Source organism: Micrasema longulum, unplaced genomic scaffold (genome assembly GCF_059751315.1).
Source record: "Micrasema longulum isolate JH-2025_06_02 unplaced genomic scaffold, ASM5975131v1 h1tg002011l, whole genome shotgun sequence".
Taxonomy (NCBI): domain Eukaryota; kingdom Metazoa; phylum Arthropoda; class Insecta; order Trichoptera; family Brachycentridae; genus Micrasema; species Micrasema longulum.
In genome coordinates this window covers 274,160-287,433 of record NW_028279180.1, presented here as the reverse complement: position 1 = coordinate 287,433, position 13,274 = coordinate 274,160, and the positions used below count along the sequence as shown (strand labels likewise).

The window sequence follows — 13,274 nt, the reverse complement described above, 5'->3', positions numbered from 1 at the left end:
TTATGCAGAAAAGAGGCTGTATTTACGAGATCTCTAGACGTTTCAACATACCTGGACGCACTTTAATGCTGCGCATAAATTATATTAATTTGGAGAAAATTCCTCTAAGTCAAGAAATGAGAAAAAAATTGTTGCATATGTCCAATAAACTTTTGTGAGAAATGGAAACCTTAATTTTTAGTTGTAGCCATAATACTTCACTGGTGGGTAATATGACATTTCGACTGTTTTTATTTTTTCAATTATTATAAGAGTTTTTTTAATATTTATTTTTAATTTGTAATGGTAAGTTGGGCGAATACAAATTATTTCTGGTATTTTTCTTTTCATAATATTCCTTTTTCCGCGTACGAAAAATCCTAAGACTTTTTTTGTTGCCATATCTCCCCGACTATGTAATTTATTTTTGGAATATATAACCTATTTGTAGATACGAGATACGATACTCGTACATTAAAATTTTCGCTAAGCATTACAATTTTCAATAATGTTAGTCCCAACGATTTTACTAACCATTTTTAGTCCTACTAACCATTAACTCTCGCTATATACATATATTTTTATCCAGCATTTCCTCGTACCCAAATCAACTTAGTGATCCTTTTTGTACTCATTATTTTTGCACACCTATTTACCATTTTTTTCTCATGTACATATGAAAATTATTTTGTATTTAATTTTGTTCTTGTAAGAATAATAAGTGTTAATAACAAATATAGGCACGTATATTATAAAATTCATTCTTTTTTTTACAATGGTAGGTAGATGCTATTTTAGGTTTGTTTTGAAAATAGTTATTTATATTAAATACTAAGTTTGTCGTATTCACATTTCATCAATAAAATCCTTTGTAATCATTTATATACAATAATCTATTCCGGCGGTAAAATCGTAATTTATATTAATTCAATGTTACATATGAAAATTAAATGGGACATTTTCAACAAAAACCGATAGCCTTGGAACAAACATACTTCTATTTTTTTAAATTGTGTCATTGTGTATTTTCATACTAGATAGAGTTGTAAAAATATCGAAAACGAATCGACAAAAATAAAATCGATCTGAGAGTTCTTAGTGAGTACATCCCTAAAAAGCGCATGCGCAGTAGTAGAAACAATATTGCGCATGCGCGTTTATGAAACTTCTAACCAATCAAAAATTGTATCGGAATTCGAAGTTTCTCGTGTCGTGCGACATGTGATTGTTTTGTTAAAATCGAAATATTACATAAAAATGGTTATTAAAAGGGATATGCCTTCGTTGTCTTCGATTACTGACCCAGAATATGGAAAACCGGCTAAAACTGCCAATCCGGTATGTTTAAAAATTCGTACTAGTATTTCCATTTATATAAAAAGTTGGGTTATATTAATTTCTCTGGATTTTTTCAGCTTCTGCAATGCCTGGGCGAGCCGCACATAGAATCGTTTAATTTTCTGGTCGATGAGGGCCTAAATATGGCTTTAAAGGATATTTTACCCATTAGTTTTGAGTTACCAAATTCCAAAAAAGTGTGTTTTGGCATACAAGATGTGACCTTTTCTAAACCTGTGGCGCCAATCGGAGCAATTGGCATAAAAAATCATACCATTTATCCTACAGAATGCAGGCAAAGAGGCTCCACATATAAGGGGAAATTAGAAGTAAAACTCAAGTGGAGTGTCGATGGAAATGAAAAACCATCCATTGATAAGGATATGGGTGAAGTACCCATTTTGCTTAGAGTAAGTATCAATTTATTACACAAATTGTTTATTTCCAGTATCAATTTATTAGCCTTCTCCGTGTTCACCTTGACTACCGAGGTCCTGGCTTCGATTCCGGTAATATTAAAAATCCCAACATTTTACCATGCGCGCCTCCCCCAACAAACGACAGATGAATAATCAACTAACAAAAGTTTATCAGTTATGTGAGAGCACTGGGGCTTCATTTTATTAACCAATTGGGGAATCCTTTTGGCTTCATAGTAGTCAGTGCACAGCGCAAATGATTTCCAACGTGTAGTCTATTTCTTTGTTCTGTCTTTATTCCAAACAGTGTTGAAAAACCACGTTCACAAAGATACGCTTTTAATAAACAACGCTTCGCGAAGGTCTCGCCAGCAGTATGAGGTTTTAGGCTTTTGGCTATAAACAGTAAGAGTTCATAAAAATGACCTGTTAATGGCACGAAGGATACCGCAGTATTGCTCTGAATTCGTTTTAGTTCTTGGCTTTCAGCACACAATATTCTTCTGGTTTTTTTTATGACGCTCCGTGTTTTGTTTCAAGATGTCGCATGAGCCGTGTAGGCCGCAGTGCATCGTTACTTAACACCTCGTAACATATCACACATTGCGGTTGCTCAGCACCATTACATATGTTGTTATATATGGGGTTGTTGGCATCGAGACATGTTTTTCTAATAACAAGAACATAAATATACAGTTTATTGTTGTTGCCGTCGCGCGCCCCTGTGGGTCACTCTACGCTCCCTAAGTGGGGAGCACTCCACTGGTTGGGAACCCGTGCTCTAGCACATATTTGAAAATGATCAGTTTTAATAGAGTAACAGGCTTATATTTTCTTTGCATAAAAATTTACTGAAATAAAATATGATAACTTACTGTTATAACAATATACTTTTGTATTTTTGAATTAGGATGAATTTGAGGCCACAGTCTCAGGCTGAAGAAAACGAGATTCAATCTCAATCCACAGAAGCATTTCCTGAGCAATAGAGTTGTTGATGGCTGGAATAAGCTGCCACAAGAGCTGATCTCAATGTTTAGTCTCAATGGGTTCAAAAATGGACTAGATTTGTTTCGGAAAAGTTAAAGTGCGCCAACAGCTAAAAAATATAAAAAACTTTTGTTAAAATAGATTTAAACAAATCAGCTTTAAGCTGCTCGCTTGATATTAATATAATAATAATAATAATAATAGTACCAAAATCATAAATCAGTAAAACCATAAATTTGAGATATTCAAGCTTAAAAAATTAAGAAATCAAGTACAGTGTATTAGATTATTTAATAACCTTAGTGATAGAACATTTTCAAATAATATATTTTAGTGTGCCCACCGTTCTAGTGTGTTCACCGACCGGCACTAAGGCTTGTCACATGGGAGTTGGAACGTGCGGGTAAATTCCCGCAAGAGTTAACTGCTTGCACGCACTGGCGGGTAAAAACCGCTACTACATCTATGAAAAATGAGTGTCATGGAAGCAATTTTAATATTAATATTAAACACCGTTTTTAGGTACATCCTTTAAGCAGCCAAAGACTTCTCAATGGGCAATTTTTATTACCTACGTAATGGGCTTTACTTATAAACCTGATATTTTTTATTTTTTTTATAAGAGAAATACTCTAGTTCTTATTATTTACTCAAATATTTCAATTTTCAGACCATTTCTATATAAAATTACGCCTAGGCATAGTGGTAGAATAAGGATGGTATAGTGAAAATTCTTACTCACAAACCTCACATTGAGCTGTACTGTATACTGTGTTGTAAAACTGGCCGAAATGCAGATTCGCAACTTTAAAAAATGTGTTAAACCTTTTTATTTGTATATTTAAAAACCTTGACATCAGCCCGATGATATGCATGTATAAATTTTTAAAAATGTACATGTACTTGAGTTTTGTCTGTGTCCAGGCGGATAAAGAATTCATTTCTGTGTGTGAAATAGAACCAAAACCCCGGATTAGTGTTTTTGACTCTATAGATACTCTCGAATAAAAATCCTAAAAATGGGAGGGATAAGTCGGCCTCGTGGTGTAGTGGTTAGTACATTCAACTTTTTACCTTCCATGCTTGAGGTCCCTGGTTCAATTCCTAACAGGGTCGACATGAAATATTTGTTATAAAGGTGGTTTAACACTGCGATATTTCCCTATCTCTGGTCTAGTGCCTGAAGCGTAAGTCTGATCGCCTTCATATAACAGATGATCAAGGTACGCTCCATTTGGTGTTCCAATGTAGTGAAACGTATAATTACTTTGAAATAAAGTATGGTGAACCATTCTAAAAGATACCCGCTTAGGTGAAAATGCTTAATGTTCAACAATGAATGAAGAATGAATGAAACACTACCAAGTAGTTTGACGAATACTTTGTATCATAATTGTTGACTACCTGTTGAATTTCATCGAATAATAATAAATAATTGTATTTACAGTCCAAGCTTTGTAACCTCGGTGGAATGAATCCTGAAGAATTAGTATCAGTGAAAGAACATGAAGAAGAATGGGGCGGATATTTCCTAGTTAAAGGCCATGAGAGGCTGATTCGAATGCTTCTGATGATGCGAAGGAACTACCCTACAGCTATTCGGAGACCGACATGGAAATCCAGAGGCACTCTGTTCTCTGAACTTGGAATATTAATTAGGACCGTTACACCTGATCAAACTGCAACAGTAAGAATCTTGACAATCATAGGATAAATGAATTTCATAAATTTTAATGAAAAAATAGATTTCATCTTGCAGTTTTTGATATTAATCGCTTATTTTATTTTTACTTGGTTTTGTTAATCCTCTTTTTAGTAACCAAATTCTAAGATCTAGCGCTGCATGTTCACTGAGAGATCTGTACAATAAGCGGAATGTAAATTTTATATTAAATGTATATTTATTTTGATTATTGTCATTAAAATAAAAATCAATACTTGCGTAGACTGTCTCTGGCGTTAATTACCCTTATATCGACACCTCCTATGTATAATATCATAACCTGCAAATTGCAATTTTACAGGATTTAAAGATATTTGTGTTCAGTATAAATCTATTTTCATTTTAAAAGAACGATTTTTGAAAATAATTGTATGCATATTTATTTTTTTAACTTTTTTTATATAAGTGTACAAAAAACTTTAAATGTTTTTGTAAAAATGCATATTATGATATTATACTTTGGAATAGATGTTCAGTAAAATATTGTATGAATGGCATACAATTATCAAACATTTTGCTGGAAACCGGTCGGTAGAAAAAAAAAGTGGTTAAAAACAAAGTTGTTTTTATTCTTACATTACTTAACAAAACTGTCTAACTTGGTAAATTTAATATTTTTGATATTTCCATTTTTATCACAGGCTTTCAGATTGCCAAGGTAGTAAATTTATACAGAGCTATTAAATAGGTTAAGTGTATATTTTTGTGATAATACTGTTTAAGAATCATTGAAGTTTGTGTCTTTCCAAGGCACCTTATTTAAAAATAAAAAAAATCACTTATTTGAACATTATGATACACTGATGTTTTCAGCGATAATTCTGTTATTATGTACATTCTAAAAATATGCTACATATTCCAAATTTTAATTATTTATACCAGTTAGGTTACTTTAAGGTTTAATTAAAAATACATATTATGTATCTCACACCTTTTATTTATTTTTAGTTTTATTTCATTTTAGAACAACTCCCTTCATTTTGTGCTCAATGGAACCGCTAAATTTATGTTCAGCTACAGTAAAGTGATGTTTTACACCCCATTAATACTTATTATGAAGTGCTTGGGAAATTATTCTGACGTGTTCATATATCAACAGTTAATTAGAGGAATGAAAGGAGATCTTTACTATTCCAGGTACCTTTCAAAATGTTCTTTTTTATTGTAATTTTTTTTTTTTATAAATGGAGAAACGAGTCTAAATCAAAGATTTTGAAAAAAGTAACTTTTCTCTTATTGTTTGTATAAAAGTCATTAAATATTTTTTTCATTTTGATTTCATTTTTAATGTTAAATTCACATAGCATCACAAAATGTGTAAAAAATTACTTTCCTATAATATTGGGATTTATGATGCTGGCCCTATTAAATCCAAGCCACAGAATACTAACCTAAATTCGTACAGCTTCTGGATGCGTAAAACTAGGTATAAGTATACTTTCACTTATAGGGTTTCATTTTATAGTGATTGTTTATTTATTTTGTTTATAGCTGTATTCAAAAAATGTTGCGGGAACTACACGAGGAGAATCTTCATACCGGTCAACAATGTAAAGAATATTTGGGGAAAATGTTTAAGTCTCGTATATTAGAACTCCCTCCGTGGTCCAGTCATATAGAAATCGCCGATTTTGTTTTGAATCGATGTATTTTAATTCACTTAAAAAATCACGAAGACAAATTCAACCTGTTAGCATTTATGAGCCGTAAACTATTTGATTTTGTTCAAGGTAAATGTAAGGTGAGTCTCTTTTAAATTGCATATAAATAAAAAAATAATTGAATGATTCAACAGAAATGGATTTTTCTTAGAGGATATATGAGTCTAAGCTTTACAGAGATTATAATCTGTCGTTGGGTGGTCTGAGTAATCACTTCAAATTTGTTAGTGATAATTCTTGGTAGAAGTTTATTGTAATTTATCATAGAAATAAAACAAGAGTATGCTATAATAAAAGTCGGCCTCGTGGTGTAATGGTCAGTGCATTTGAGATGCTTAATACATTGTTGCGTATTATGATCAATATGTGACAACAATATTGCAAAAATGTGTTAACCCAGCTAAAGACGTTTTCTTTGCCAAAATTGCTGACAAGTTTCGTTGGACAAGTAACTTTTTGTAATTTGGGAATCAATATTGGAAGTAAATCCCAAGGTATTTTTAATGTCAGGTTTGAAACATAAAGCTTTTATTTCAATTTTATTTATTTTTTACTCAAAATTTTCCATTACAATTAAATATGTACTATTGATAATTTTACATTTAAAAAACAAAATATAGATGTATATATATAATTTTTGTTTAGAAGCAACATTTATTGATTTAGTAAACGCCCAGAGGGCTCTTACAATATAAAGTACATGAATATAACATAAAATCATAATTATTTCACATTATTTAAAACATTTTTGCGTTATTGTTATTACAAAGGTAATTTGTATTATAATTTATGTCCATAAATGTAAATTTACTTTCAGTAGCACTGTTGTAATTTATCATGGGAGGTAATGTTCTAGATAGTTATATTTGGGCACATCTGCTACACTAATTAATACATTCACGGTTTTATTGGATTCATATAAATTTAAAGTACGTAACAGGCACACTATTGTTTGAAAGTTTCCTTTGTTTTGGTTAGGATTTTCTAAAACTATGCTATAAAATAAATAGTCTACATCTTTCAACTGTTTGTCTCTAACATGTCTACTCATTGAGAAATTGTAAACGCTAACTCAATGTTTTTCTAAATATAGTTTACTACTTATTTTCCAATTTTAAGCTACGGTTAGAAAGAGGATCTATATTCCCGCCCAGCCCATATAAGGGCTGAGCGTGAATAATATTGGGTGTCTCAAAACCTACTTGAATTTGATTTTTTTATTAAAACACATATTGTAGTTGAATTTTGAGGGTGTTTTCTTTTCAATGTAAAATATGGACACAGAGAAACACAACATCGGGCAAATGCCCGCCTTGGCTCTGTTGACAACATTCACCTTTTCACAAAATTTTCGATCACATTTTGACATAATTGTGGATGAAGTTCGTCAATAACTCGTCAAATTTCCGTTTTGAACTCCGGAATTGTCTGTGGATTATTTGCATACACTTTCCCCCTCAGAACCCCCAAAGAAAAAAGTCCACAGGTGTCAGTTAACTTCTCCCTGCCGTGAGATAACTCATCTTGGAAATTTCATCCGCATTGTTTCTGCCACAGTGTGGCAGGTTTTTTTACAGAGTGTGATAATTTTTTTTATATGTTGATTGTATTGTGTGAAGTTATAGATCCTTACAAATTGTTTTGCCTTTTTGAAACATCTAAAAATATTTTTAATACATTTACTAGTTTTATGCTGTTGTTCTCTGTGTAAGCTAATTGTATGGTGTTTGTTTTTTTAAACAGGTTGAAGGTACTGATGCAGTAATGATGCAGGAAATATTACTCGGTGGACATCTTTATTTACAAGTCATCAAAGAGAGACTGCAAAGTTTGCTTACATCAATTAAGTTTAACATTTTGAAAAAAGCACGAAGCAGTCCAAATTATGAGCTATCACAGGTTTGTAGTACTCTTTCTTTTATTTATTTAATACAGTTTACAAAAAAAAACATTTAAAAGACTGAAAATGATTGTTAGTAGATATTGTTTTTAAAGAAACATATCAATAACACTTATCTCATTTAATACTATGTATATTTAATACTAATACTAGGTACTAGCTTAACTGTAATATTATGGAAGCAAGGAAAAAGGATGAAAAATACACACAACTCAATAATAAGATAAAATAGAAACATCAAAAACAAGATTAAAAATACCCAGCAGTCCATAAATAAAATGTTCTGAATCATATACAGTCAACTATCCTATAATGCGATTAATTCGTTCCGCGTTATATGGAGACCGCGCTATAAAAAACATTAATACTAATCAGTTTATTTGTAACGCGTTATATAGAAACCACTGCCTCATTATATGGAAACCGTACTGTAATGGGCCTGCCACACACTCGACGAGTGGCGGGGGAAGTAGCGAGGAGAGGAGGAAGAGACGTAGTGTGGCAACATTACTCGTCATGCCGCACGTCATGCTCCTCGTCGTGCCCATCGCTCCCTATTTTGTCGGTTTTTTGAGCGCGAGTCAAAGGGCCGGCAATATGAGCGCGAGTGGAGGCCCCATAATCGCGCGGCCGCAATACGCATCGAGCGCTCACACAAGACGCACACGTCATTTTTAAATGATGTATATTTTGTATGACATTTTTTAAACTATTTTTTGTAATTTAATTTTTTTTACAATACACAGAAGAGGTGAAACAAAGCACCTTTTTAAAAAATAAAGGATAATTACACATAAATGAAATACATATTAATGAAATACATACAAACTATAAAAATAGCAAACAAAAATTCCACAAAAGCATGGCCTGTTCGTGGGTATACAAGAAATGTTTATGAATTTTTGCTCCTATAATAAATAGACAGATATAATATTTTTGTGTTATATAAGAAAGAGAAAAGAAAATATTCTGTTAAAGACTATAAGGTACTTTTTTATTTTATAGTAATTAAAAAAGGAAATAAAAAATATATATATAAAAAGTAAAAATATAAATTAAATCACCAACAACAACAAACCATCACACCGTTTCCCCGTAAGGGTAGGCAGAGAGGATAGAACGCCACAACACTATCTTTGCATACAGATCTCGCTTCCTCTACATTCATACATCTTCTCATGCACGTGCGCCAATTATTCCGACTTTTTACATGTCCATCTTCAAGTATTTGTTGGATTTGGTCATGCCATGTCTTTCTCGGTCTTCCTCTATTTCTGCATCCATCAACATTCGTATTGTAAATATTCTTAGCCGTTCTTTCGCTGTCCATTTGTTCTACATGTCCAAACCAGCGCAGAGCTCCTTTCTTGATTTTGTCGATAATGCTTGTCTTAGCCTTACATAAGGTACGGATCACAACATTTGTGCATCTATCGTACATAGTTTTACCACACATTCGCCTGAGAGATCGCATTTTGACAGCATTCTGCCTACTTTCATCCCTGTTTTTCAAAGTCCATACTTCGCTCCCATACATCAGGGTCGGGACCAGGACTCCGTTGTGAATGGCTAATTTTGCCTCTTGCGACAAATATTTATTTGCTGGAAAACGCTTTACATGGAAACCGCATTATAGGAAGTTATTTGCAATTTTCGCTTTGCTCTGTATGGAAACCGCGTTATAGGAGGGTTGACTGTATAAACTCATCAGACTAATATCTTAAATATGAAATTTTAAAAATTCTATGATAAATAAATGCAGGAACTTATGTAGATTATAAAAGTATTATGGCTTATAAGAACTCGCATAAAAGCCATACTTTTATAATCCCAGATCGAAAAAGTAAAAAAATAAACTAAATGCATTCAAACCGCTTCAAATTAATTTTTCACTGTAATTCAATCAAACTTTGGGAATATTTCAAAACACTGTAGTCACCTGTTTTCATACATATATATAAATATAAGCGTATTTATGTACGGTGTCCTTAATAAATAAAATCGATGTATTAATTTCTGTCAGTTCTAAAATAAGTTGTGTTCATGGTATGAAAATGTTGTTTTTTATTTCCTAATTTGAATGCCATAATCATGGCCAATTTATATGTTAGCCCTGTTTTATGATACATCTTTTCGAGGACACATATTTTATTGACTCAATTTCAATTATAATAATTGCTTACTTGCCAAAAAAGAAACAATTTCACCCACTTGGTAAGGAACTATGTACACAAATTATCATACCCAATATGATTGATTCAATTTTGATACAGAAAGATGTCTTATCAGCTATCAAATATTCGAGTGGATTAGAAAATGCAATGGTGGCCTTCCTAGCTACGGGAAATCTCCGAACAACTTCTGGGCTTGGATTAATGCAGGACAAAGGTCTCACCATTGTTCCTGAAAACATCAATAGAATGCGATACATGTCTCATTTCAAGTAAGTCCCATAGTAATTTCAATGTATCCTAGAACATTATTTCCTAAAAAACAGATTGAATATTTGTTATCCTACTACAATTATGATTAGATTAGATTCTACTTAGATGAATGTGTGAGAAATCAATGTACGAATGATGAAATCAGGCGAGAGTGTAAATCTGAGTCAGGTATAATTGATAAGATTAAGAAAGGGTCTCTGAGATGGTTTGGTCACGTAGAACAAATGGACGACGAAAGAATCCTAAAACAAGTATATATGGCGAAAATGAACGGTAACGTGAGACGAGGATGACCAAGGAAGACGTGGCATGATCAGATAAACCAAAATCTTAATTCTGGACATGTCAAAAGCGGGCAGAACCGAAGGGCATGTATGACAAGATGTATGAATGTGGAAGAAGCTAGAAATGTATTCCGGGATGGGCGTGTGTGGCGATCTATTCTCTCTGCCTGCCCCTACGGTGCAATGACGTGATGGTTGTAGTAGCAGTAGTAGTACTACAATTATTATAGTAGCGATTGTTAAAATGGAATTCCCAAAAAACTTCTACCTACTTTATGTAACAATAAAAAAATATGACAAAATGCTTAGCAATTCAGTTGTACAATACAGCCTGTAACAATAGTGCCTGTATGTCAGTTGCATCGAAAAAAGTTCAGAAAAGAAAAGATCTTCAAGTTTTTAATCCACTTTTAGATCCGTACATCGTGGGTCATTCTTCCTTGAAATGCGCACAACTGAAGGAAGGCAGTTACTACCCGATGCCTGGGGCTTTATTTGTCCTGTGCATACTCCCGACGGCGCTCCCTGTGGTCTCCTTAACCACCTTACAATGCAGTGTACTGTCACTCCTTCACCTGATCAAAATAAAATCAGAAATGTTCCGCACATTTTAGTCAGCTTAGGTGAGATTATTGAAATAAAACTAGCTTTATATTGGTATAATTAAATTTGTCAGCATGCATGTCACACTCGGAGAATAAAAACAAACTGGTACATGTTTCCAATATGAGATTTACTAGTATGGATGGGCTAGGTGTCCATAAACATCGTAATCGTAATAATAATTTTCTTTTACTAATACAATTAATGTTCAATGAATGTACTTGTAACAAATACCACTCAAAATAATGATCAAATTCAATAAAAACATTTAAATAAAATAAGTGAATATTATTATTTCAGACTTATTGCTCTATGGAAAGAACAATGATACATTCATCACTCACCATTCTAATTTCCGCACAGAAACATGTCAAAAAAGCCCAAAAAAACTAAGAAAGGTTTTTTTTTTTTAAATAAATTTGAGTAAATACAATACTAGAACAAATTTAAATGGTATTTAAATGAAAAAAAATATACAAAATCGATTTTTTATACATTAATATTGGAATGACAAAATAGGCCAAAACTTTGACAGGCTATATCTCTGTTGCACCAATTTCTAGTTGTTTCCCTGTGGAACTGTGGCAGCGATATGTTATTTATTTGACCTGATGACAAATTGCATGCTTTCAATGAGGAACTTCAGCCCTACGAGAAATTGGAGACAAAAAATGTTTTCTTACGGCGCTTAGTCTAATAGTCTATTAACAAATATATATATTTTTTAAAACCACTTAACTTCCTCATTCAGTGGGACTTTATAAATAGATAGGTAGTATTAGTATGTAACATACGTATAAAACAAATTCTAAATCTAATAATCCAAAAATGGTTACATAATTTGTGTTTCATTTTACAGGTATGATTCCCCTTTCTGCATCTATTGATCACATGGAGTCGGACACATACCAATATCCAGTATTGCTCGATGGCTGTTTGATTGGACACCTTCCATTAAGTATTGCTAACAAAGCCAGAGACAAACTAAGGCACTACAAAATATTGGGTGAAGACATTCCTAATACTTTGGAAATTGTATTAGTTCCAAAGAAATCAGTGAGTTTTGTTATATGAACAAATTTCCATAATTATATCCTATGCTTTCACCCATAGGAGCCCTGACAGCCTTCAGGAACATCCAGTTCTCGGCTACAATGTTCAACCGTCTTAACTTATCATAAAACTTCACCTTCCCAAAGATTCGTTAAAATTTCATCGGAACATTCAGTCATGTTCTATCTTTACAAGATTTTTTTGAGCGAATAAACTGAAGGCTCTCGGTAAAGATTGTAAAGTTCATCATATTCTTATGAAGGCTGTTTCTTTGATAATGCATTATGTATATTAAAACAGGTGGTTGAGAAACCATTAAAAATCAATATAAAAAATATTAGTTACAACCCTAGAGTATATACATCTTAGAGTCCGTACTATTCCAAAGTTTGTAAGAATTTTTGAAAAGGGGGCGTGGTCTTTTGTTTAGCGAAGATGTCTTTCGTTTCCAGATGTTTATAAAACAGGGTTGTCACAAATGCACGACTTTAGGTGAATTTTTACAGAGATTGGTAGGGAGTAGGGAGTACAATAAAAACGTTTATTTTAATATTGTTAATTGAATCGGCATTCACTTCGTTATAAATTATTATGAAAATAAAACTTTGTTATTAGTGTTGCACAATTTTTATTATTTTCCAAGAACCACTACTACAGTTTCGGGAGAGCACTCTTCCCATCGACGGGTGATATAAAACTATAAACTATATATTTATAATATTTATAAAATTATATTATAAATATTTATAAAATTTATTGAAATATTTAATTAGACCTAATCGTTTTCGGTAATCCTGGTCTGTAGGTCATAAAAAAGGCAATAAGATATTGTTTTTAATTGAATATTACAACCAGAATCATCTTCTTTTTTCAAACAAAG

At 32.4% G+C, this 13,274-nt stretch overlaps 1 protein-coding gene across 1 annotated transcript in view; it reads left to right on the top strand.

The window, feature by feature from the left end:
- Positions 1-1,113: 1,113 nt before the first annotated feature.
- Positions 1,114-13,274, top strand: part of Polr1B (RNA polymerase I subunit Rpl135) — a 24,323-nt gene continuing 12,162 nt past the window's right edge. Inside the window, exons 1-9 of the mRNA XM_088238930.1 lie at positions 1,114-1,317; positions 1,395-1,727; positions 4,174-4,413; positions 5,414-5,586; positions 5,941-6,190; positions 7,854-8,009; positions 10,284-10,453; positions 11,153-11,361; positions 12,201-12,397. Coding sequence (XP_088095056.1) covers positions 1,129-1,317; positions 1,395-1,727; positions 4,174-4,413; positions 5,414-5,586; positions 5,941-6,190; positions 7,854-8,009; positions 10,284-10,453; positions 11,153-11,361; positions 12,201-12,397 — 1,917 coding nt within the window. The 5' untranslated portion in view covers positions 1,114-1,128. The remainder of the gene's footprint in view (positions 1,318-1,394; positions 1,728-4,173; positions 4,414-5,413; positions 5,587-5,940; positions 6,191-7,853; positions 8,010-10,283; positions 10,454-11,152; positions 11,362-12,200; positions 12,398-13,274) is intronic.